Genomic DNA, 22,461 nt, shown 5'->3' on the forward strand with positions numbered 1-22,461 from the left:
ATTAACAGCCATGCGCAAAAATCTATAGGGGACCCCTCTCCGGATTGCAAAACTCCGAATGAGGGTCAGTCAAATCCCTCCTTTAAATGTCCCATAGTACTGGCAGAGGTCTACGCAGCAGCCCGTACGTCGACAAGAAACACTGCTCCGGGAGCAGACAAGGCTATAAACGGCAAAAGCAGGTACCTCAGCAACGACCGCCTCACGAACCTAAGCAAGTACATCAACGAAGAACTGTGGGAGAAGGGCCAGTTACCGTCGGCTTGGCAACACGCGGACTTCATGAGCATAGCTACGGGCTTGTAGGCCTCCGGCAAGAGAAAGTTTCCGTCCAATCTTACGCACTTCTTGCCTGTGAAAGCTCTAAGAACGAGTAATCCACTTCAGGCTTCAAAATTAGATAGAAGAAACAACCTATTTCCTTCATTCATGCTGGGCTTCCGCAAGAAACTCTGCACGCAAGATGCCTTCCACCGTATTAAAGAAGTCAACAATACCATCCCTAAACACGGCGAACACCTCCTCCTCGCACAATACGTGAAAGGCGCATTCGACAATAACGGACACCACGCCATATTACAAGAAATAAACAATCTCAACTACGGGGAGAACATCTTCAACTACATGTAGGCCTTCCTCTCGATCGCCCAGCCACAAGGAATCCGAGACCTCCGAACACCCACGGTACCCATGCCCAACAAAGGCACGCCACATGGCTCCGTGGTCTCCCCAATGCTGTTCAACATAGGAATGCTCAACTTAGCCAAAAAATTCTTAACACGCGAAGATATCAGCTTCACCGTCTACGCGGACGCGGAGATGTATGTAAACCTGATATTTAGGCACATACAGCGCGAACGGCGCATGGGGAGAAGAAGAGCCAGGATCAAAGCACTGACAAAGGAACTATCAAAAGAACCGGAAGCGGTATACGTGGACATCGGGACCTATGGCTAGCCAGGTAGGTCCGCGATTGCTGCTCTCGACGACCAGAAGAGGCCAATCATCAGGGCTTCAGTTTTTACCAAGGATCCTGAGGAAGCGAAATCGCTGGCCATAGGCATCATCATCAACACTCAGGATCAACAGGGGAAGTCATAGCACATTGTGACGGACTCCCAAAAAGCCTGCCGGGTCTACCTGCCTGGAAAACCTCACTGAAGGGCGAGTACACTATTAAGTGCACTCTCACTCTCACAGAGAATAGCATGGACACCTGGTCACGAAGGCCTAGCTGGAAACGAGATAGCAGATGTTCTAGACCGAGCTCTCACAAACCGGGCGGATCCCCAACCCTACCCCATCCCCTGCTAGGACCGTATGATGAAAGGCTAGAGCACTATAGTCTAGATCGAAGGCGTTTCTCACCGCCATACAATGAACTGTCCTTCTCAGATGGCACTGACTGGAGAAGACTACAAACACATTTCCAAGTCTTCACATTTTACACAAGATCAAACCCACACAATACCCAAGTCGTTGTCCTTGGTGCAGAGCAAGCGCCATGCTCTACCATACATCTTGAGAATGCCAGGACAAACCGGACAAAACGTTATTATTGCCACACCCGAAATACGAGAGGCGGGATGAGGCCCTGACCAGTGACAACTTGGACCAGAATGCCAGGATCATCCAGCTAGTCCACAAACCAGCTGCCGCCAGCGGAGCACTTGACTAGGTGCCGCGGCCACCCGGGTCCTAGGAATTAATCTCTTGTTAATTAAAAGTTTTTCTCCCTCTCTGACACCTTATTAACCTATTAATATTTGTTTTTTTTATTACTATAAGATCAGAACGCATCCCAAATGCGCGTCAATCAGTCACATAACGCACAACGCGTTCACTGGGTGCCCCTCAAACACACATGAACGAACGACTCTTCGTGGCCCGTGGGCAATAAAGAACAGAAAAAACCTTCGTAGCATAAGCGTTGCGTTCCCGTCTGCCATCCAGTGGGGCTGGGTTCGACCTCAACTCTCCACGGTTTTCTTTTTCTATTTTCTGAATACAGGGATTGTTGGTTTTCTTCCGTCTGACGATGGGCGGTGCCGTTATTTCAGCAGAAACAGTTCCTTATGCCGTCGCGTAAGGCCTGTGACAGACCGATAGACTTCTCCCGGCCTGCGTGAGAGCTCTTGTTTCTGGTCTGTTGGGCAAAAGCGGAGGCTATAATAGGGAGGCCCACATGGGTAAGCCCATGTGGGCCTGCCATGAGTGGCCCAGGTGGGCCTGGCATAGCGTAGGTCATGTGGGTCCCCGCTGCACAGCCACCTTCTACTGCCTGATTTCCACAAATGAGGTGTGAAGTTTGGTCAGGCATTTCGTCCAGTATCGTCAAGCATATAATTCAAACTGGCCACGTCTCTGATCATAGACTTGCGCATCGAAGTGCCCGCATTTGAAAGCGGTCGCACCAAACTGCTCGCTCAAGTTTGAGCGTTAATGAAGGCGAAGTTTTCTGAAGCACAGTGGACGCTGGGAGTTGAACACATGGGGAACAAGACACTTACGACGGCTGACTGAGCAATCACATTGAAGCATGCGCAGATGCAATGAGTTTTCTGCCATTGGACGAGGATGTTGGTGTGCCAATATATATGATAAAAATTCTCGGTGCTCGCAGTTTTTCGCGACATAAAATGGCAGCTAAACATGGTGATAATGATGCTGGGCTTTTTCAGGTCATATTTTGAAAAATCAATCAGCAGCGTCGTCGAGGAAAGAAAGATACAGCGACCTCAAGGAGATTGGCATTCAAGAATGAAAGCCTCAAAATCTTTACTAGTATTTTACCTTCTCTTTAAGAGCTTGCGAAATGCTTTGCATCCAAATGCGTGTAGGTGTGCCGCTATTTTTTTGTTTCTTGATTAGGCAATAAAAAATGCGGCAGAGTGCACTAAAGACGCTTATATTTGCGGAAATGAAATTTCGTTGAAGACTAGCTTGTTGGGCCAGTTGGTGCATGGTAAGTAGGAAACTAGCGGAAAGGACGGGATCACAAGGAGCAGCAGTACTCAGGACAACGCTGGAAAAACAACTGAAAAATCTTTACTTAGTGAATCGTCAACATCAGAACAGGGCGCGCATGCGCGAGAGCAACCATAAACGTTAACAGAACAACAAACACGAAATTGATTAAGCGACCGATGATTGCATGTGGCAACCTATGGCCCATTCATGAAACTATACTCTTTTGGCGTGAACCTAACAGAGCTGTCGCTGACGCATTCAGTTCCTAACGGCTTGATTTTGAAGGCTTCTATATTTCTCGTTCTATCTGCGTTTTGCCGCGGCCGATAATTCTTACATTATGGAACATAGGGGTGCAGTCTTTGCAGTGGTTGCAATGTCTTGGCAGATTAGCTGTGTTGTCTGGCTGCAGCGAAGTGCGGTGCTGCCTCATACGGTCGTTGACGCATTGATCTGTTTGACCTATGTGGGGCTTGCCACAGGACAGTGGAAGCGAGTAAACAACATCGGTTGTGCATTTGGTAAACATGCTCTGGTGCTTGACATTACATTGCTTTTCGTGCTAATTTTAGAGATACGTGAACAAAGCGACGAGAGTTCGGTGGGAACAGAAAAGACAACCTTAACTCCGTATTTCATGGCTACCTTTTTAACGTTATGTGAGACTTTATGCAGGTGTGGCACTACAACAGGTATGGATTCTTCACTAGGCGTTTCATCTTTTTTGTACTGTGACTTAAACTTACTGGTCAAGGTCTGAGCAATAGAAACGAGGACGTCCTCAGGGTAGCCCGCTGACCTCAAGAGGTTAAGCTGCCCTAAGAAATGTCATGTTTTCTAAAGCGTTTCATCAAGCGTCATCGAGATTACCCTTCAAACAAGACACGTGGCTGAACCTTGGCTCGTGCATCCAAGTGGCTGCATTTGGAAGCGGAGGCGCTGAACTTTTCGCCCAAGGTTGAGTTTTTCGAAATAAAACACTAGAGGCCAATCCCGCGCCGTGTGTATGTGCCATTGAGCTGATGGAAGACTGAAAAAAGGCATTAAGACAGCCTTGACATTTTGCTTCTCCAGTCTGACATCCAGCACGTTTTAACCTGGTGTAATATATGGCTAATGTCCCTAAATGTGAAAAAAAAAAACATCTCTGCTATCCTTCCGACGTAATTCACAACCATCTTCAAGACATCTAATCGGGAATGCAGAAATCTCTTCAGTGTCAACTTATAAGTATTTATGCATCTATTTGACACCTGATCTAAATTTGTCTTTTCATATATCTCAGGTTACTAACGAGGCAAATCGCGTCCTTGGTTATTTTCGACGAACCCTGCGACTCTGCCCCCCATCAGTGAAATCATTTGATTATTTAACACTTATTCGTTCCCAAATTAGAATATGCATGCGCGGTCTGGGATCCTCATCAAAATAACCTTTCCACTACTCTCGAAGCTGTACAAAATCGCTCAGCATGGTCTAGGACTCTAATTAAAATAACCCTTCCACAACTCTCGAAGCTGTACAAAATCGCTCAGCATGGTCTGGGACGAATTAAAATAACCTTTCCACTACTCTCGAATCTGTACAAAATCGCTCAGCTCGTTTCATTTTCGCAGCCTATTCTCATCATGTAATTGTAACTGAACTAAAACGCAACGCACATCTCACCACCTTAGCGAACCGCCGAAAAGTTTCTAGTCTGTGTCTCTTTCATATGCTCTATTAATAATCATCCATTGATTAACTCCATTACCAGCAACGCACATCGCATCTCCAATCGCACAAACCACGGGAAGGCCGTCTATCCTCCCCCTGCTCGCACTTCTGCGCATCTGTCATCATTTTTCGTTCATACAGCATACAGCGTTCATACAAGGGATTGGAATGACCTGCCAAACGACATCGTGGATCAGACCAACTCATCCTAATTCAAATCGTCTATCGAAGAAATGTACTGCTGAGTATTCCACCCCCTCATGTAATACCCCTTCAATGGGGCCTTTGAGGTGCAAATAAATAAATAAATAAATAAATAAATAAATAAATAAATAAATAAATAAATAAATAAATAAATAAATAAAAACCGGCTGTCACATTACAAAAGTAAAATATAAAGCAGAATAAGAAACCATTGCCCCTTTAGTTCGTTTGGTCCAACGTCATTATTTTTAAGGATTCTGGTTGCTGCCACACATTCTAGGTTTAACTCGGTCTTCGATATTTGTAAATCATTTTCACAAAGCTGGTAACGTCAAGCTTACGAGAACACGGTATTGGACTACGTAATTTAATGTGCTGATTTGAAGGGCAGATTCGTTAAGGTCTAATGGTGTGCCGCGTAAGCTGCATAATATGAAAATACGGACTATTAGAGTTTTACTCTTGAAGCGAAAAGCTTCACTAGGCTAGTCAACACCGAGGCTACCGTGGGCCCCGTCGTCGGAAAAAGCCGCAGGTGCGCATGCGCGAACTGCGTGACGTCACAGGAGAGGCGCAGGTAGTCGGAGCCGCCGCTGCCGCGACTCTGCAACAACCGCGTGACGTCACAGGAGAGGCGCATGCCGCCGCGGCTCTGCCGGTTGACCTTTAGCTGCTGCCGCGATCTTCTGCGCATGCGCGGCTGTGGTCGGAGCTGCTGTGACTCTGTCGGTATATAGACCTTTTTCAGGTGCGCGCGGCCATCTTTCGACAGCAGCGCCGTCTTGCGTCTGGCCGATTTCGCCGCCATGCTGGCTTGGGTGGTCGCCGCTGGAATACAGGCAGCGAGTACGCGCCGCGCTGTTCAGCTTGATCCGAATGTTGATTTCTGCATTATTTTGACCTGCAAAGTGTTGCACTGTATGCACTGAGCAACTGTGATCAAAATGGCCCGTGCTTCGGCGAGCGGCGACGCGGATGCTTCCCTGCAAGTTGTGCCGAAAATCGACATCGGAGGTGAGTGTTCCGATCCGGTGTGTGCTTCTACGCAAGTGCTCGCTATTTATTTAACGGCTTTCTGGTATCCATTATGGAGACATTTATCAATGCGAGCACGAAATTTTCTGAGCGCTTCTATGTTGTAGTTATAAAAGAAAAACCGCTCCGGTCAGAGCTAACAGCAGTGTTGCTGTCAAGCGCTCAAGCGGTCTGCTCTGCGCTGCGTCGGTGACACAAACAGGTTGCAACTGCGCTCGACCGCGCCTTTCACTATATTTTGCCTCTGCGCTGCCCTGAAAAACGGTACTTTCTGTAGTGCTACATGAAGAAGGCACCGCTGGAGCGCATAAGCGTGCAGATGTATGCGAGTGTGCGGCCGCGCTCTTCGGAGCGCCAGCGCATCCGTCGGCGCCGCGCGTCGAAGCAGTGTCGCAGGAACAGAGGAAACTGGATGTGGAGCTTCGCGTCGTCTGACATTTCGCTACACTCGGAAAAAGATGTAGTAGATTGACATCTGGCCTTCGAACGCGATGTAGTTTATGCACTCGAAATTGGTGCACCTGCTGTGACAGTCCTTGAGGGGCATATCTGCTTGCTCCATCTCGGGTGCGGCCGCTGCTTAATGCCGAAAGAGCGAGAAAGCGCGTGCGTGTGGGCACTGCGTGCCTGCTGATTGCACGTCCATAATAGGCACATTCTTTTTAAACAGTCGTTACTTTGCATTATGGCATCAGTTGAAAATAGTATTTGGTCGAAGCATGAGGTGTCACGATGCAAGGTGGACACGTCAAAGCTGCAACCTTCAGATTTTTGTCCTGCTGGTTTATGGGATATTTACTGCAAGCAAACGGCTGTGGCATTTGTGCAATGCATCATGGTTTTCAAGTACTGTCAAATAGTTATGTTTACAATGCCGTTGTTTTTATATATTCAATCGCCAGTGCCGGCAGTTATAACAGAAATGTTTCACGTAACCTGCAGTGTTGTTGTATCATTTCCCCGAATTATTAAGTTTTCATTTTGCAGGGGTCACAGCCGACACATATCTTAGCGAAATCAGCAGTAGGTGCTCGCGTGTAAGGTTTATGTGAAAGGAAGATGCCCAGCTTTACTAGCAAGAATAGAAATAATGTCAATGGTCACACTAAGTCGAGCTGTTTCTTGTTAAATAAGGTTTCTTAATTTTCTTACCTGTCATAATTGTAAAATGTTGCCTTTACAATGCAATGCATTGCTGCAGTCAGTGCACAATGCTGTGCCCAGTAAGTAATTCTAGTCGTCTTAAAGATACCTGTGTGGAACACTCACGCAGAACAGTCACCATTTACAGCACTGTTTAATATGCACTGCAGGAGAACGCTTCGGACTACTTTGACTGACTGTATGCGCCTAAGTGTTGCAATTTTATCTTTGCTTCAATATTTTCTACCGTCGTTTTTTTTGCAGGAAGCAAAGAATATAAGCACCCAAGTGCAATTGACGAATGGCACGATGACATGAAGAAGTGGCCACAAGTTCAGATGCCACATATTGTGTATTACTTGGTGGAACAAAAGGCATGTGACCTTAAACAAATGAATTCATTCCGCAGCATGGAATCATATACGTATCTGCAGAGTGGATGGGTTGGCACAGTTCTTGTGCACGAAATTGATGACTGCACTACCCTTCTGAAATGCCAAGTGCAAGCATCCCAGTCAGTGAGAACAAATCATGACGCGTGGGCGTGTTGCAAAAAATCAGGGGAAGTGGTAAACTCAGGATGCACGTGCATGGCTGGCAGAGGAAAAGTGTGCAGCCATGTCGGAGCATTGCTCTGGAAGATAGACCATGCAGTGTCGGCTGGTCTAACTGGAGAGTCATGCACCGACAGATGTGCTGCATGGAATCGAGGCACCAAAAGGAATATGGAGCCAGCACCCCTTGTGAAAATCAATTTTAAGGCCCAAAGAAGAACAATTGATGACGAACGATCGCCAAGAAAGCTGCCATCTGTTCCAGACTTCTGTGCAAATGACGATGAACTGACAGAGTTCTACAGGGAATGCCCATATCAGGGGTTGGTGAATCTGCCTGGTGAGCAGTCTATCTTTTTTTTTATCGTTGTGCATCATACAGTACCAATTAATGTCTAGTGAGATATAATTCAACCCTCTCCGAATGCAGCAACGGCAGTGCCACGTTAAAATTGCAGCACACTGTGGAATTTTTTAACGAACCTGACCTAGCCTTTCCTAGTTTGCCAACAGAATCACAAAGGCCTGCAATGCTGCAATACAGGTGTCGTATGCAGTACATGCCTGCTGTAACCCAAAAAGGCTGTTCTGGTGAGGTCATCATGGTGAGCTCAGTGTAGCATAACTGTGCCCCCAACTTATACCTATGCAACACAACCTCCTCTCAGCGAGTGAACCTGCCACAAAGGTCCGACCTACACAGGAGTACATACTCAAGGAAAGGCACTTATGTGGATAACATCGAACAGGTGGCTAGCCATGTATTTCACGTGTAAAAGTAGAGCTGTAATGATAATTCACCAAGTGCTCGATAGCAGTGGCAGCACTAACATCAAGAGTGGCACCTACGCTAAATAATGAATGGGCTATCAAACAGGCATCATGATTTTCTTGTGTGGAGCTAATGTAGATGATGAATACATTGTATCATGCTAGCATAAAGACAGCAAAATAAAGATAAATCTGTCAAGAATAGCAGTGAATTCAGCAGAACACACTGATGAGGTGGTGCAAGCCATGGAAGAACTTTGGCCTACCACTGGTAGGCCATGATTTACATGGTATGTGTTCTGCCATTTGTGTTTTCCATTTCAGGCACGTTGTTCCATGCAACAATGCCGGCTCCGGTCCGACAACTTGAACCAGAAGTTGCCGCTACACCTGCTGCTGTCCAACATGGATCACATTTCAGCATTGACGCCTTGCCGGGAGCTTGTGGGGCATGCAGTGCTTTTTATGAAAAATACGTCGCACTTTCTGATCGTGCAGTGGCTGCACTTGAGGCCGCTACAAGGGACCAGAGCAACCACCTGTGGCATAGTTCAAGACGGCTACGCATTACGGCATCTAACATAAAAAGAATACCAAAGCGTGAAGGAACGCCAAATATAAAAGCACTGCAGGCACTCACATCCCCTAAGTTTCATGGCAATGCTGCTACACAGCATGGACTGCAACATGAGAAAGTGGCCCGCCGCCAGTTTGCTGCAGACTACAATGTAGCTGTTTCCATTCATGGGACACATGTTTTCAAAAGCAAGCCTTGGTTGTCTGCCACACCAGATGGTGTTATTGACACACATGATGCAATTTTAGAAATCAAATGCCCGTTCTTGGAAGACCGCACAGAGTTAATCCACAGTGGAAAATATGATGTTAAAAAAAACAATGGGGACTACATTCTGTGTGAAAATGGACCTAATGGTTACTATGCACAGACACAGTTCACTATTCTGTGTACTGAAAAGAGCCTTTGCTTCTTTTATGTATGGTCGTTAAAATCTGCTGTTCTTTTGAAGGTTCCATTCAGTGAAGCTTACATCAAAAAAGTGATGCCAAGACTTGAGAAGTTTTATTTTTCATGCATGCTGCCACATCTTGAGGAACTGAATAAGAAGGGGAAACTGGATCTGTCACTCTACAGTCAGCTGACAGAAAAGTGAATTTAACTGCGGTTTTTTTTCGCATTCAAAAGGTTTGCTGTTTGCATGCCCCTGCTAAGTTATTTAAGAGGATGTATTGCAGTCCATGCTTCATGACCTAAAGAGACAGAGTGCAATGCTCAGCTGAAAAGTAACGTGAGGAAAGCTTCAGTTCACAGTTCATGTTTGGTTTGTTGGAGTTTAACGTCCCGAAGCAACTCAGGCTATGAAGGATGCCGCAGTGAAGGGCTCCAGAAATTTCGACCACCTGGGGTTCTTTAACGTGCACTGCCATCGCACAGCACACGGGCCTCTAGAATTTCCCCTTCATCGAAATTCAGCTGCCGTGGCTGGTATCGAACCCGCGTCTTTCGGGTCAGCAGTCGAGCACCGTAACCACTGAACCACCGCGGCGGGGCAGTTCACAGTTCAGGAAAGGAGCAACAGTTAAACTAACTTATGTAGACACGCATTGGAAGTAGTAAAGCAATATGACCATCTGGGACAAGCAATTCCCTTTTTTATGACTGAAATTATCATTTGTACTAATAAAGCAAACAAGGATGTTCCATTCACCTTTAGTGAAAGCTGGTATGTTCATCTTGATTCCCTGGGCCTCCAGGTAAGTGTCCAACGTGAAACCTCTATCTGCCATTATTTCATCACCAGGGACAAAATATTCTAATATTCCGCAGTCCCTCACAATGAACTTGTCAGACGCACGTCCCCCATAAGCTCTGGAAACGAACATAATATGCCCATTCGGTGCAATCACAATCAAGAACTCGACTGTGTTGCGGGCTTTGTATTGGCTGTAAGTTTGTGCCCTAGCTTTTTCCTTTCTTGGCCTCTGGAGTGAAACTTCAGTACAGTCAAGGATGCATCGCGTGTTTCCATAGCCATGTTTGATGAATGACTCAGGCATGCTGCTTAGTACCCGAGATTTTGGGAGCCACTTCACAAAATATTTCATCAGTGTGTTCAGAGACTCAAGTACACGGTTGAATATTCTGCAGGCACATGATGCGGAAATGGAAAACCTCCATGCAAGGTCCTTGTATAAAAGGCCAAGCCGAAGACGCATAAGGGTTAAGAGCAGCTGATCTTCCAACAAGAGATGTGTGCGTGGTAGCAAGCTTCGCTCAAGGCCAGAAAGAATCTCCTCAAATACAGCCTCAGAAACACCTGTATAAAATAATATGTCAGATGCTGACATCTTTGACCTCACAGAAGTATGTAGAGAGCTTGACCTGTGTGGCAAGCCATACGTATGGTCTGTAACAGCCCTGTCCTCCCACTGTGTAACTGCGTCTTGTTTGCATACCTGGAAAAGAGTGAAATCTGCTTAAAACCACGTCAGTTTTCCTCGGAAAGCACACAGTGACATGGAAAGAAAATTTGTTATGCTTAGCTGCAGAAAAAAAAAGACCTCACAGTAGCGCAGTCAGCACAGAATCCGCACTTTAAGTCTTCGGGAAAAAAAAGAAGTATAAAGCTAATACTTCACAGAACAATATAGCTTTAATGTTTTTGCAAATGCTCAAAGCCAATCGGGACATTCAATGAAGCTTCTATGAACTGACTGCAAAGATAGGTGTTCCTTTACTACGAAAATAGTCGCCTGCAAAATGGCTTCTTCCAGAGCTAACTGTGGTCTTGATTGCTCAATAAGCTGTGTGCACAAGAACAAGGATGGTAGAAAAGCACCCCACAACAGTGCCAATACCTGGACTAATACTTTAAGCAGCAAGCCTCTGAGTGAGTTGGTCTGGTCAGCACTGCATGAAAGAGTGACAGTGTGTTAGCTTGTGTGCCGTATCCATATCAATGAAAGAGAAATCATAGCCTGAAATACATTTGTATCTGTGCAGAAGTATGTGGCTTAAGGTGAGCAGTGCTATTTAAATAATGAGATGCTCACATATTCTTCGTCGGTCTGTGTTCCAGTAGTGATCAGCGGCATGACGGTCACACGGAACTGTTTTGGCACAGCAGGGTCACGAATTTCTTGTGGTGGTGCCGCATTTCCCTCGCCACCAATGGTGTTGCACTGAAAGTAGATTTCAATAAAACAAACATGTCATTAAAAGAAACCTGGAGTGGATGCAAGAGACGTCTCACACAGTGAAAAGTATTACCTTCAAAGCGGCAGCATTGCATCCATCATGTGCTGATGAAAAATTTGGCATGAATGCCAGCAGGTTATGACAAACCAGAGAATATTCTGCACATGACAGGCCATGTGCAGGCTTTCGGTTTAATAGCAAAGAAAACAGTTCTACATACATCATTGATGCTTGTCCTAGGGGCAGGAGCTGCGCACTGTGGGACTCCTGCCACGGTCACAACTGTGGTGTTGCACTGCAAGCAGAATGAGAAAAACATGTTTATAAAAAAAGCACATTAAAAGTATGGCGAGTCTCTCAAAATGCAATTAAGGCAGCACTTCAAAATACTCAAGACGCAGCCACTACTTGGCAGTGGAAATTTACTGAGGCATGCATGCCAACAGGTTATGCTGTCACAGAGCTCAGCATGCTGTATGCAACACGGGTTAATCATAGAGGAATAGTGCTATGTACATAATTACTGTTCCATGTGGAAGGGGAAGTGTTTCCGCACTCTGGTAGTCCTGCTGTGGGTACAGCTGTGTTGTCACACTGGAAATGTATAAAAAGGTTACGCACGTTAAGGGCGAAAAGTTTATTTACTCAATGCAAGAAACACTGCAAGGCAGCAGTTCAGGAGTTCAACAATGCAACCACCATTTGATAGCGGAAGGTTGCTTATGCGTGCAGGTAGGCAGGTTATTCTGAGTCACAGGGCACAGCATACTGTGTCTGCCATGGGGTTCATCAAAGAAGAATTAGGGGATGCATGAATTGCTACATACATCATCATTGCTGACTGTGCAAGGCGGAATATCTCCACACTTCGGTAGTCCTGTTGTGGGCGCAGCTGTCAAGTCACACTGGAAATGTATAGAAGGATGTACTTATGAGTGAAAAAGATTTACTGAAACAACGGGAGTCCGCAAGACAGCAGTTCAGGACTTCCAAAATCCAGTCGCCATTTAGCAACAGAGAATAGCTGACGCGTGTATGTCAGCAAGTAATTCTGAGCCACAAGACTCGGCCGCCATGGTTCGGCGTGCTGTGTCCAGCTCAGGTGTTCGTGAGGAAAGAATACAGAGTTACGCACATCACTGCTGCTTGTGCAAGGGGAAACACCTCCACATGAAGGCAGGCGTGTAGTGGTCGCAGCCATGATGTCGAACTGCGGGTGTATGAACACAAGCATATTGCTGCAGAAATGTGTATTTAAATGACGTCAGTCCCAGTTAGGGCAGTGCAAATGTACTGATGTGTGCATGCCAGCAGGTTGTTGCCGGTCTAGCAGAATGGCACACACTGTGTAGGTTAGCAGAGAACGGTGCTTGGTATCCACAAATTCCAGCAGAGTAACAAACAGCAAGGCGCACTATGCTCGAGTAATGAATGTTGCACAGACTGCATTTACGAAATATGTTACAAGAATGAAAAAACACCTTCAAACTGTGCTCACTAACGCCCACTTGCAAGAAACGGCAGTCTAGTGTCAATAAAGAGCGATATCTACTGCTACTGTTCTCCAGGCGCCTAGTGGCGCATACCCGCCGCGGTGGCTCACTAGTTATCGTGCTCTGAGCAACTGCTGACCTGAAAGACGCGGGTTTGAACCCGGCCGTTGCGTTCGCATTCCATGGAGGCGAAATGCTGGAGGAACGCGCTGTACACGTTAAAGAACCCCAGGTGGCCGAAATTATCCAAAGCCCTCTACTTACGGCACGGCGTCCCTCATATCCTGAGTCGCTTGGGGACATGAAACCCCATAAAGAAACCAAACCATGCAGGCGATCGGCAAGTAAGTCAGCCTGGCAAGGTTTTGTCCAAAAAGAAAATGTGAGCGAGAATGCAGGTAGTCGAGCACTGCGAGGTGGGACTAATAATACGATAGTGGGTGGAATTCAACCTAGAACTTGACGCAGACATTGTAAGCTTCGGTATGAGAGCCGGTGCGAGTGCAAACATAACTTTGTAAGGCAGACAAACACTTCTGTGACTATGCAGAAACACGATTGTACCCGGGCAACGTCAACGCGTTGAAACACACACCTTTCTTTTCTTCGTCGGTACGTAGTCTGTCTTCACGATGCGGCGGCGGCCCACTTTAACCTGAATAAAAGTTTGGTATCAGGCTTATTACACTACACAGAACGAACGCTCAGTTGATCGATACAGCTACGCACCTTTCGTTGGTATCCAAGGTTAAGCATTGGAGTGGAGTTTTCATCACTTCGTTTTCCACCAACGAAATGCTCGGAACATACACGGGCCGATGGCGAAGGACAGAAATCCTTCCTATTTAAACTTGCGAGCCAAAGTCGCCGCGGTTCTTCTTCTTGTGGAAACCTGTGTAACTGAAACAGCCCGCAACCGCACTGCCGCCGTGGCTCTCCGTGTTTTTCACACTGCTCTGCTTCAAGCCGTCTTCGCTTCTTGTAATTGTTTGAACAGCCGACGACTGCGCAGTGGTTTCCAGAAGACCTCGTTGCAGGTTTCATCGCACATACACCCAAATCGTGCTACAATACCTAAGAAAATAAACACGGGGAACCGCAGAGAACGCACGGGACGCACGCACACCGCCTTTCCGAACCAGCCAGAGAGGAGGAAAGCAACATGGCGGTGTTCGGCGCGTTGGGAGCGAGGCTAAAACTGAAAAAGGTCTATATGTAGGAGCGCTCTGAGAGGAGCGCAGGCATCGCCGAAGCTTTTCGCTTCTGATATCCGGGCTTAACCGAGCTAAGTCCCAGCCAATTTTTCATGAGAGGATGTTATCGGTAAGTGAGGACTAGATCTAAGAAAATGATAAGATCAGCATTGATTTCTGAGTATGAACGCAAAAGTCAGTAGTCAGTTTCGGGATATATACACTGTGCAAGTAAGTGCCAAGATAATTATCTTTTATACTTAATCCTGGCCCAAAACAGAAGATGAAGGCCTTGAGTAACATGACAGCTGCGCTTTCAGGAAGCGTGCTTCCAGTGAAAACTCCTTATGAGAAGAAGTGACGAGATAGGGCAACGCTGCATTGTCACGGGGAAACCGCGTTCTTTTGGGCCGCAGCTGTTGTTATAGCGCAATCACGAACAAGTATTTATTCGACTTTACGATAGAAAAAGTACAATAAGGAAATATAGAATTTCGCTGCTTCTATGTAGCATTTAATTCTAAATGCACGCTTTCAAGCTCTCGATTCGTAATCGTTCCTGGTTCTTCTATTTCTACTTTATCTTTCCAGTTAGGGGTTTCGATTTCGAGGGCGGTCGTTTTGATTAATGGTAATAGATAGATAGATAGATAGATAGATAGATAGATAGATAGATAGATAGATAGATAGATAGATAGATAGATAGATAGATAGATAGATAGATAGATAGATAGATAGATAGATAGATAGATAGATAGATAGATAGATAGATAGATAGATAGATAGATAGATAGATAGATAGATAGATAGATAGATAGATAGATAGATAGATAGATAGATAGATAGATAGATAGATAGATAGATAGATAGATAGATAGATAGATAGATAGATAGATAGATAGATAGATAGATAGATAGATAGATAGATAGATAGATAGATAGATAGATAGATAGATAGATAGATAGATAGATAGATAGATAGATAGATAGATAGATAGATAGATAGATAGATAGATAGATAGATAGATAGATAGATAGATAGATAGATAGATAGATAGATAGATAGATAGATAGATAGATAGATAGATAGATAGATAGATAGATAGATAGATAGATAGATAGATAGATAGATAGATAGATAGATAGATAGATAGATAGATAGATAGATAGATAGATAGATAGATAGATAGATAGATAGATAGATAGATAGATAGATAGATAGATAGATAGATCGATCGATCGATCTTTATTTTAGACAACAAGGTCTCGGATACAGGGGCAAAAGGCAGATGCATATATTACGTTTCCCTCTTGTTGCCTCTCTACTCTGCCGTACGCTCTCATACACTTCTCTTTCAGCGCGTGTCCGGCTTCTTACTCTGCATATAAAAGAAGGCTGTGGGAATCCTGATCTAAACAAATTTTTTTCTGAAGGCCTTCTCAAGGGATATTTTGCATGGTACTTTTTTTGCCTCAAAATTCGACTAAGACATCAGATTTTGCAGCTTCGCCTGTTGTCACTCCATGTGCCCCTGGAAATTATTTGCACATAAACCTTTACTAACTCTGCAGTCTTTGTAGCACAGCAAATGTCAAGCCCAGGGCCAATTTCACGAATACTACACACGGTAAAATTACTTTTCCAGAGCCCTCATATCACATCACATCCTTTCTATACACACAAATTCTATGCTTCATTAAAACCGCGTTCCTCTTTACTTTCTACTGGCTACGTTCTTAACGTGTTTGAAATATTATCTAGCTATTATCATATGACTGCAATAATCATTATAAGTGGTGATTTTCAAAGAATAAATATGACCCCAATACTGGCCGCTTGCATTCCACAGACATCCAAGAGCACATGTAGCTCATGTGCGACATAATTCGTGTCTCTAAACGCCTGCAGAAGAAAGTGCAGTTCTGTTGAGCTCTTTATAAACCAAGCTCTGCTTGAAGCTACAATGTTTTATTGCGATATATATATATATATATATATATATATATATATATATATATATATATATATATACATTACGATGAAAAAACTTGCTGGACTGCTGGTAACATAAGGAAAGAGTTGAAATACACTTTTTACAGAAACATTTATTTTACCGACGGTTTCGGACGGTGGACCGTCCTTCATCAGGGTAAGGTTGTTTGTGAACACAGACGATCCGCTTGCTCACGGCACCGTACACAGATGGAGAGGGGAAGACGCTCTCCTTTGAGGAAACAAAACAAAAAACGAAAAGGAAGACAGAGTGGCGGACAAGGGTGTTCCTGCCGATTAAGGGGGAAAAATGAGGGCTGCAAAGCGGGCAGACAAAAAAGAAAAGAACAAATTCAATAAAGGGGAAAAGAGGGGGTGGGGGGAAGAAAAGGAGGAAAAAGGTTGTAGCGGAAGTGGAGAGGGGTGAGCTGTCTGCGAGGAAAAGCGCTGAAAATAAATATTGTTGGCGGAGGCTTCCTTCGGCGGGAGCAGGACGTTCGAACACGCAGGAAGAAAACATTATCGCACCTATTGCACCACAGTGCCAACGGCCCGACAGAAGTGTGGTTACTGACTGTTTGAATGTGAGTTACGGCGGCGGTGCGATCATACCCACGGAGAGTTAACCGGCCAGACGCCGGACGGAAACCTGATCCCGTGGCTGGGCCCCGCGGAGACCCAGAGCCAGCCCCCGGCCGCCACTCGTCAGCCGCTCGCCCCCTCGCAAAGACACTCTGCTCTGCCGACGAGATGCCCCCTCCAAGGAGCGAAGTGGGGAGTAGAGCAACGAAAAAAGAGAGAAAGAGAGGTGGTACGGAGAACCGGAAAAAGAAAAAAAAGAAAAAAACGGGGTGACTCGCTACGTACCTCCCTAATCTCCCTCACCTTTTTGAAAAACACGAAATAGCCCAACTTCACTTACAGCCCCGGGTTAGCGCCCTGGGCTTTCGTAAGGGAGGCAAGTAAAAAACTGGGCTATATAGGTGGGCGACCGACGAACGCGATTACCAGTGATGCGCAACCATATTAAAGTATAGCAACACTCTTAATTCTCGTTGGCAAACGAATGTAATGTATGGAGTGTCATTCTCTTCGTCCTATTTGAAATGGCATTCAACAAAGGGGGTGGGGGGGGGGGAAGGCCCCCTTAAGGTTTACTGCAAAAGTCGTTTCAGCAGCAATGTTTGGGCATAAGGAAGAAAAGAAAGGTTGTGCTCGGATACAGGCGGCATGTGGACGCAAACACTCAAAATGGTATGACCTCAGGCGATGCAGTCGAAGAGGCTGTGAAATTCACTGGGCCTCTCAGAGGCCCAGTGAGTTTCACAGCCTCTTCGACTTCACAGCCTCTTCATGCCGTATGAAGACGCCGCATACACCGACAACCTCAACCACGGCGCGAACCACCTTCAAAACGACGCCGTCATCAGGAAAAGCTTCGACCACAAGCCATACCCACAATTCACATATCCAACGAAGCCGTGACCCGACGCCGAAGACGACGCGCAACGCCAGAGCCAGAACATCCGACTTAGAAGTGTTTATCGACGGCCGGAAAGTCACCGCTCTAGTCGACACAGGAGCCGATTATTCGGTGATGAACGGACCGTTCGCTGCGCAGCTGAGGAAAGGAACGATCGCTTGGGTCTGCCCACAAATTCGCACTGCAGGGGGCCACCTCATTACGCCATCAGGACAATACACAGCGCGAGATACTCTCAAGGGACATACCTATCCCGCGACCTTCGTAGTGCTACGGCAATGTTCCCGCGAAGTGATCTTGGGCATGGATTTCCTTAATGAGCATCAAGCGATCATCGGCCTGCTATCCAAGATGATCACGCTTTCCACGGACGAGGCCATTCCGTCGATGAGGACTCCAGAACATCACGTTGCGCTTAGTTTCCTGGAGGAATAAGTGAGTGTCCCACCCCGCTCAAGCGTCTTCATCACTGTAGGCGCCAGGGAAGCGAATACCACTGAAGCCATTATCGAGGGCCGACTTCTCTGTCATGAGCAGCAAGATAGCCACGACCCTGCGGAAGGTTCTAACACCTTGGTCTGGGCCGCAGATAAGCACATTTGGCTGTCACGTGCTAACGCTGATTGGCGTCGGCACCAGCCGCTTACAAATCAGTGGTGCCACTTTGAGTGGCTCCTTTGCCACGTTAAAAAAGTGCTCCGAACAGCTGATCCTCGGCGTGGGCTTTCTTAACGATTATGGGGCGATTGTCAACCTGTAGCAGTAGTTGGTATCGTTTTAGACAAAGTTAGTCGTTGATACCAAGCCCGAGCCGCACAGAGCAGCAGTACGCGTCTCTGACGACCACATAACGATACCGCTCAGAGCAAGCAAGTTTGTCACGGTGCAGTGTAATACCAGCTTTGGCACTCGGGGCAGTGGTGAAGCGCACATGTCGCCGCTGCTGTCTCGGGAAGTTTGCATTGCTCGCTCAGTTGTTGACCTTGTTCACGGATGTACCGAGCAGCTTAGGGACCAATGTAAGTGGCGAACCCCAACATTTAACGAGAAAAAAACAGTGATTGCTCATTTTGAAAAACTTAGCGTGCATGCCCGCCAATGTGCCTTATCCACCATAACAGACCTCGGAACAGCAGAACAGGGCACGAGAGCAGCCATTAAGACTAACGTCCGCCTGTACCTTCTGCCCAATCAGAAACGCCGTGTAGAAAGCGTTAACTCTTACCGGGCCTGTTTTGCGGCAACCTCCAAGGTTTGCCAGACGCTAACAAATAAGAACCGCATTATCGTCGATAGTGATCAAAGAGCGCTGTGTTAGCCTCTTTATCGTATTTTGTCAAAGTAACGTGATGCCATCCGCCGCCAATTAGCTTAAATGATCCATAATGACGTCATAGAGCTATCGACGACCCCATGGACATCCGCTGTTGTTCTTGTCGCAAAGAACGATGACAGCCTACAGTTTTGCACAGACTACAGACATTCAGCAGCTTTACCAAAGCGTATGTATATGTGCTGCCGCGCATTCAGGACTCCTCACGCCCCCTCCGCTACGCCATTACTTTTCGTCACTCGACTTGGGCAGCGGTTCCTGAGTAATTGAGGTCGCCGAGCGTGACCGAGAAAACAACACCTTTGTTACTGCTGACGGAATGTGCGAATTTAAGGGGCTTCGTTTCGGTTTGTGGTCAGCCTCTTCAACGTTTCAACGTATCATGGACACCGCGCTATCTGACCTGAAGTGGCAGTCGTGCATTTTGTACCTCGACGACAACATGATTTTCTCCTACATGTCCGAGGAGCACTTCAAGCTCTTACACGCTGTTTTCGAGGCACTTCGTTCCACAGGTTTGTCTCTGAATCCTGGATGGTTGCACTTCTCAATCAGGGAGCACAAGTTTCTTGGCCACATCGTGAGCGCTGAGGGCGTTAGCCCCGACCGACAAAAGGCGGCCGCTGTGGCTGCACACCCACAGCCAACAGAAAAAAGTTTGCGTCATTTTTTGGGCTCTGTGCCTATTATCGGATGACCGTTCAAATAATCTCCAAGCTATCAATACCGCTAACTCACCGCACGAAAGACGCCTAAACCTTCTTCTGGGGTCAGGATAAGGAAAAAAACCTTCACAGTAGTTAAGGCGCGCCTCCAATCTGCGCTTCTCCTTGACCACTTCGACGAGGAGGTCGACACGGAACTGCACGCAGATTCCAGCAATGCTGGCCTCGGTGCAGTGATTATGCAGTGGCAAGGCGTTGCAGAACGTGTGATCGCATACGCGAGTCGTACATTGTCTAATTCCGAAGAGAATTATTCTAGTACGGAAAAAGAGTGCCGGGCTATTGTGCGATATGAACATTGGCTTTGAGAAAAGGAAATGCGCAGTAACTGTCTCACATATCGCGGTGGGCACCCGTACCGCGCCGTAAGGAAAGGAAGAAACGAGGAAGTGAAAGAAGAAAGGAAGAAATAGATGCCGTAGTGGAGGTCCCGGGAATAACTTCGACTACCTGGGAATCTATAACTAGCACTTACATTGCACAGCACACGGGCACCTTTTGCATTTCGCCTCCATCGAAACGCGGCCGTGGCGGTCGGGTTCGGACTAGGGTACTCCGGCTCGGGAGTCACGAAATTTCGTGTATACCTACACGGCCGCCCGTTTCGAGTCGCGAGCAATCATTACTGCTTGTGTTAGCTTGCGAATCTAAAAGATCCCTCGGGGTGGCTTACTCCATGGAGCCTTCGGATGCAAGACTTCGACGTCACAATCGTTTATAAGTGAGGTCACCAAACATAGCGATGTTGACTGTCTCTACCGAGCTCTTCTCTCGTGCAGACCGAGTGAGTCCGATGACGAACCAGCTTTCCTCGGCGCTGTCACCACATCCGTCCTTGCCCAACACCAGAGGGCCGGCTGCGAACTGCTGCCTCTCGTTGAGTACTTCGAAGGAACCGCTCCGTCTCCGCCCCGATTCTTCTCGCGGGGTCTCTCGTCGTTGCGCTTACGAGACGGAATCCTGTGCAAGATAAACTCCTCCTCGACTTGCACTGCGTATGTCTTTGTAGTTCCATCCGCGCTTCGTCAGGGAGGTCTCACTGCATGACACGATGACCTATTTCTGGCCACCTCCGTTTTTCTATAAGACTGGGATACCTCTGCCACAAGCACTACTGGCCTGGACTTGCGGAGTTTGTCCACCGCTACGTTAGAACCTGTTCTGAGTGTCAACGACGAAAGATACCGCCGACAAAATCGGCCGGCCTTCTTAAGGCAATCTATCTACCGCAAATGCCATTTCAGCAGGTAGGCATGGATTTATTAGGGCAATTCCCGGTGTCCTCTATGGGTAACCGGCATATCGTTGCTGCCATTCGCTGCCTCAGCCGGTACTGTGAGGCTATTCTCTTCCCCGTGGCATCGCGGCTGAAATTGCACAGTTCTTTGTTCACCATATTGTGCTTCGCCACGGCGCCCGCACGGTCGGGTTAACTTATCAGGGAACCGCGTTAATATCGTCTCTTCCACACGAGGCCTTGCACCTCAGTGGTACCAGTCAAAGGTAAACGAATGCTTACCTTCCTCAAACGAATGCGTATAACGTAACGTATAATCACGTTTGCGTATAACACCACCCTCCAAGAAACAACGCGCTGCACTCCGCGCCGTTTGGTATATGGCCGCCATACTGCTCCCCGGTTGTGCCCCTCGTCTGTCCCGGGCTGTGACCAATTCATTCGTGATGCAGAGGCCGCTCGCTATCTTGCTAGACACCGAATTAGACACCAGAAGGAAACCGGCGCCCGGCGCTATGACCTCCGCCACAGGGAGGTGATTTACAAGCCGGATGAGCACGTCTCAGTATGCAGCCCAACACGCTTGCGCGGGTGCTCTGAAACGCTTCTGCGCCGCTTCTTCGGCCCCTACCAGGTGCTATGTCAATTCAGCGAGGTGAACTATAAATGTGCCCGCAAGGAACTGTCTCCTCCTCTCGACCGCCCGAGTATAAATTCATCGACGTGTCGCTCATGAAACCGTACTACGCCCGTTAGACCCTAGTGGGGTTCACCTTCACGCATGACACCATACGTGCCTTTGCGCTTTCGGTGCCTATGTAATGTTCCCCCTTGACGGTGGCATCGAGGCGATGCCTCTTGAAAGGAGGCGGTAATGCAACACTGCTCTGATTCAGCCGGCGCCGCCATGCGCCCGTGCGGCATGAGTTGGCTCGTATCGGAGAAAGGAAGGCGACGCTTCCGCTTGTGTGCGCGCTGCTGGTCTGCTTGGCCATCCGATTAAAGCCCCGTTTTCAGTCGCGCTACACTTTCAGCAACAATATTATGCAGCATTATTTCATAAAATGTTTAGCCTGTTTTATGTTATGAAGTCCATTTCCCTGAAATAATTTGCTCTTTGTGAAGCATCGTGTTACTATGTACAAAATCTGTCTTGAGAGAGACCTTTATGGAATCCATCCTCTTATTGTGATATCAAGGGTTGCATTTATTATAAATGAAATTCGCTTTCTGTGTATGATTGCGGAGCACTCAACTTCTACTACATCGGCATCAGGGACAGAAAGGGGGGGGGGGTGGCTGTGGATACGAAAGCGCAAATTCGCAATTGCGAATGCCTGAAAAATCTACCAAATTGCTAGAGACGAGCCTGCCGACTATTTTTGCTTTGGTAA

At 46.9% G+C, this 22,461-nt stretch overlaps 1 protein-coding gene across 2 annotated transcripts; it reads right to left on the minus strand.

Moving 5' to 3' along the window:
- Positions 1-10,165: 10,165 nt before the first annotated feature.
- On the minus strand, positions 10,166-14,226 carry LOC149347436 (uncharacterized). 2 transcript variants are annotated; one of them, XM_089585579.1, is made up of 8 exons: positions 13,833-14,226; positions 13,699-13,758; positions 12,438-12,515; positions 12,127-12,204; positions 11,831-11,905; positions 11,466-11,594; positions 11,271-11,322; positions 10,166-10,281 (listed from the first exon to the last, which is right to left on the minus strand). In XM_089585579.1, exons 1-7 carry the CDS (start codon positions 14,145-14,147, stop codon positions 11,317-11,319), a joined length of 741 nt encoding a protein of 246 aa, XP_089441705.1. In that variant the 5' UTR covers positions 14,148-14,226; the 3' UTR covers positions 10,166-10,281; positions 11,271-11,316. The 2 variants fall into 2 exon arrangements, with proteins under 2 accessions (XP_089441705.1, XP_089441703.1); XM_089585577.1 differs by lacking the exon at positions 10,166-10,281 and adding an exon at positions 10,751-10,868.
- Between the last annotated feature and the right edge of the window lie 8,235 nt (positions 14,227-22,461).

This window comes from Amblyomma mixtum, chromosome 4, assembly GCF_055824585.1.
Source record: "Amblyomma mixtum isolate Tamu chromosome 4, ASM5582458v1, whole genome shotgun sequence".
Taxonomy (NCBI): domain Eukaryota; kingdom Metazoa; phylum Arthropoda; class Arachnida; order Ixodida; family Ixodidae; genus Amblyomma; species Amblyomma mixtum.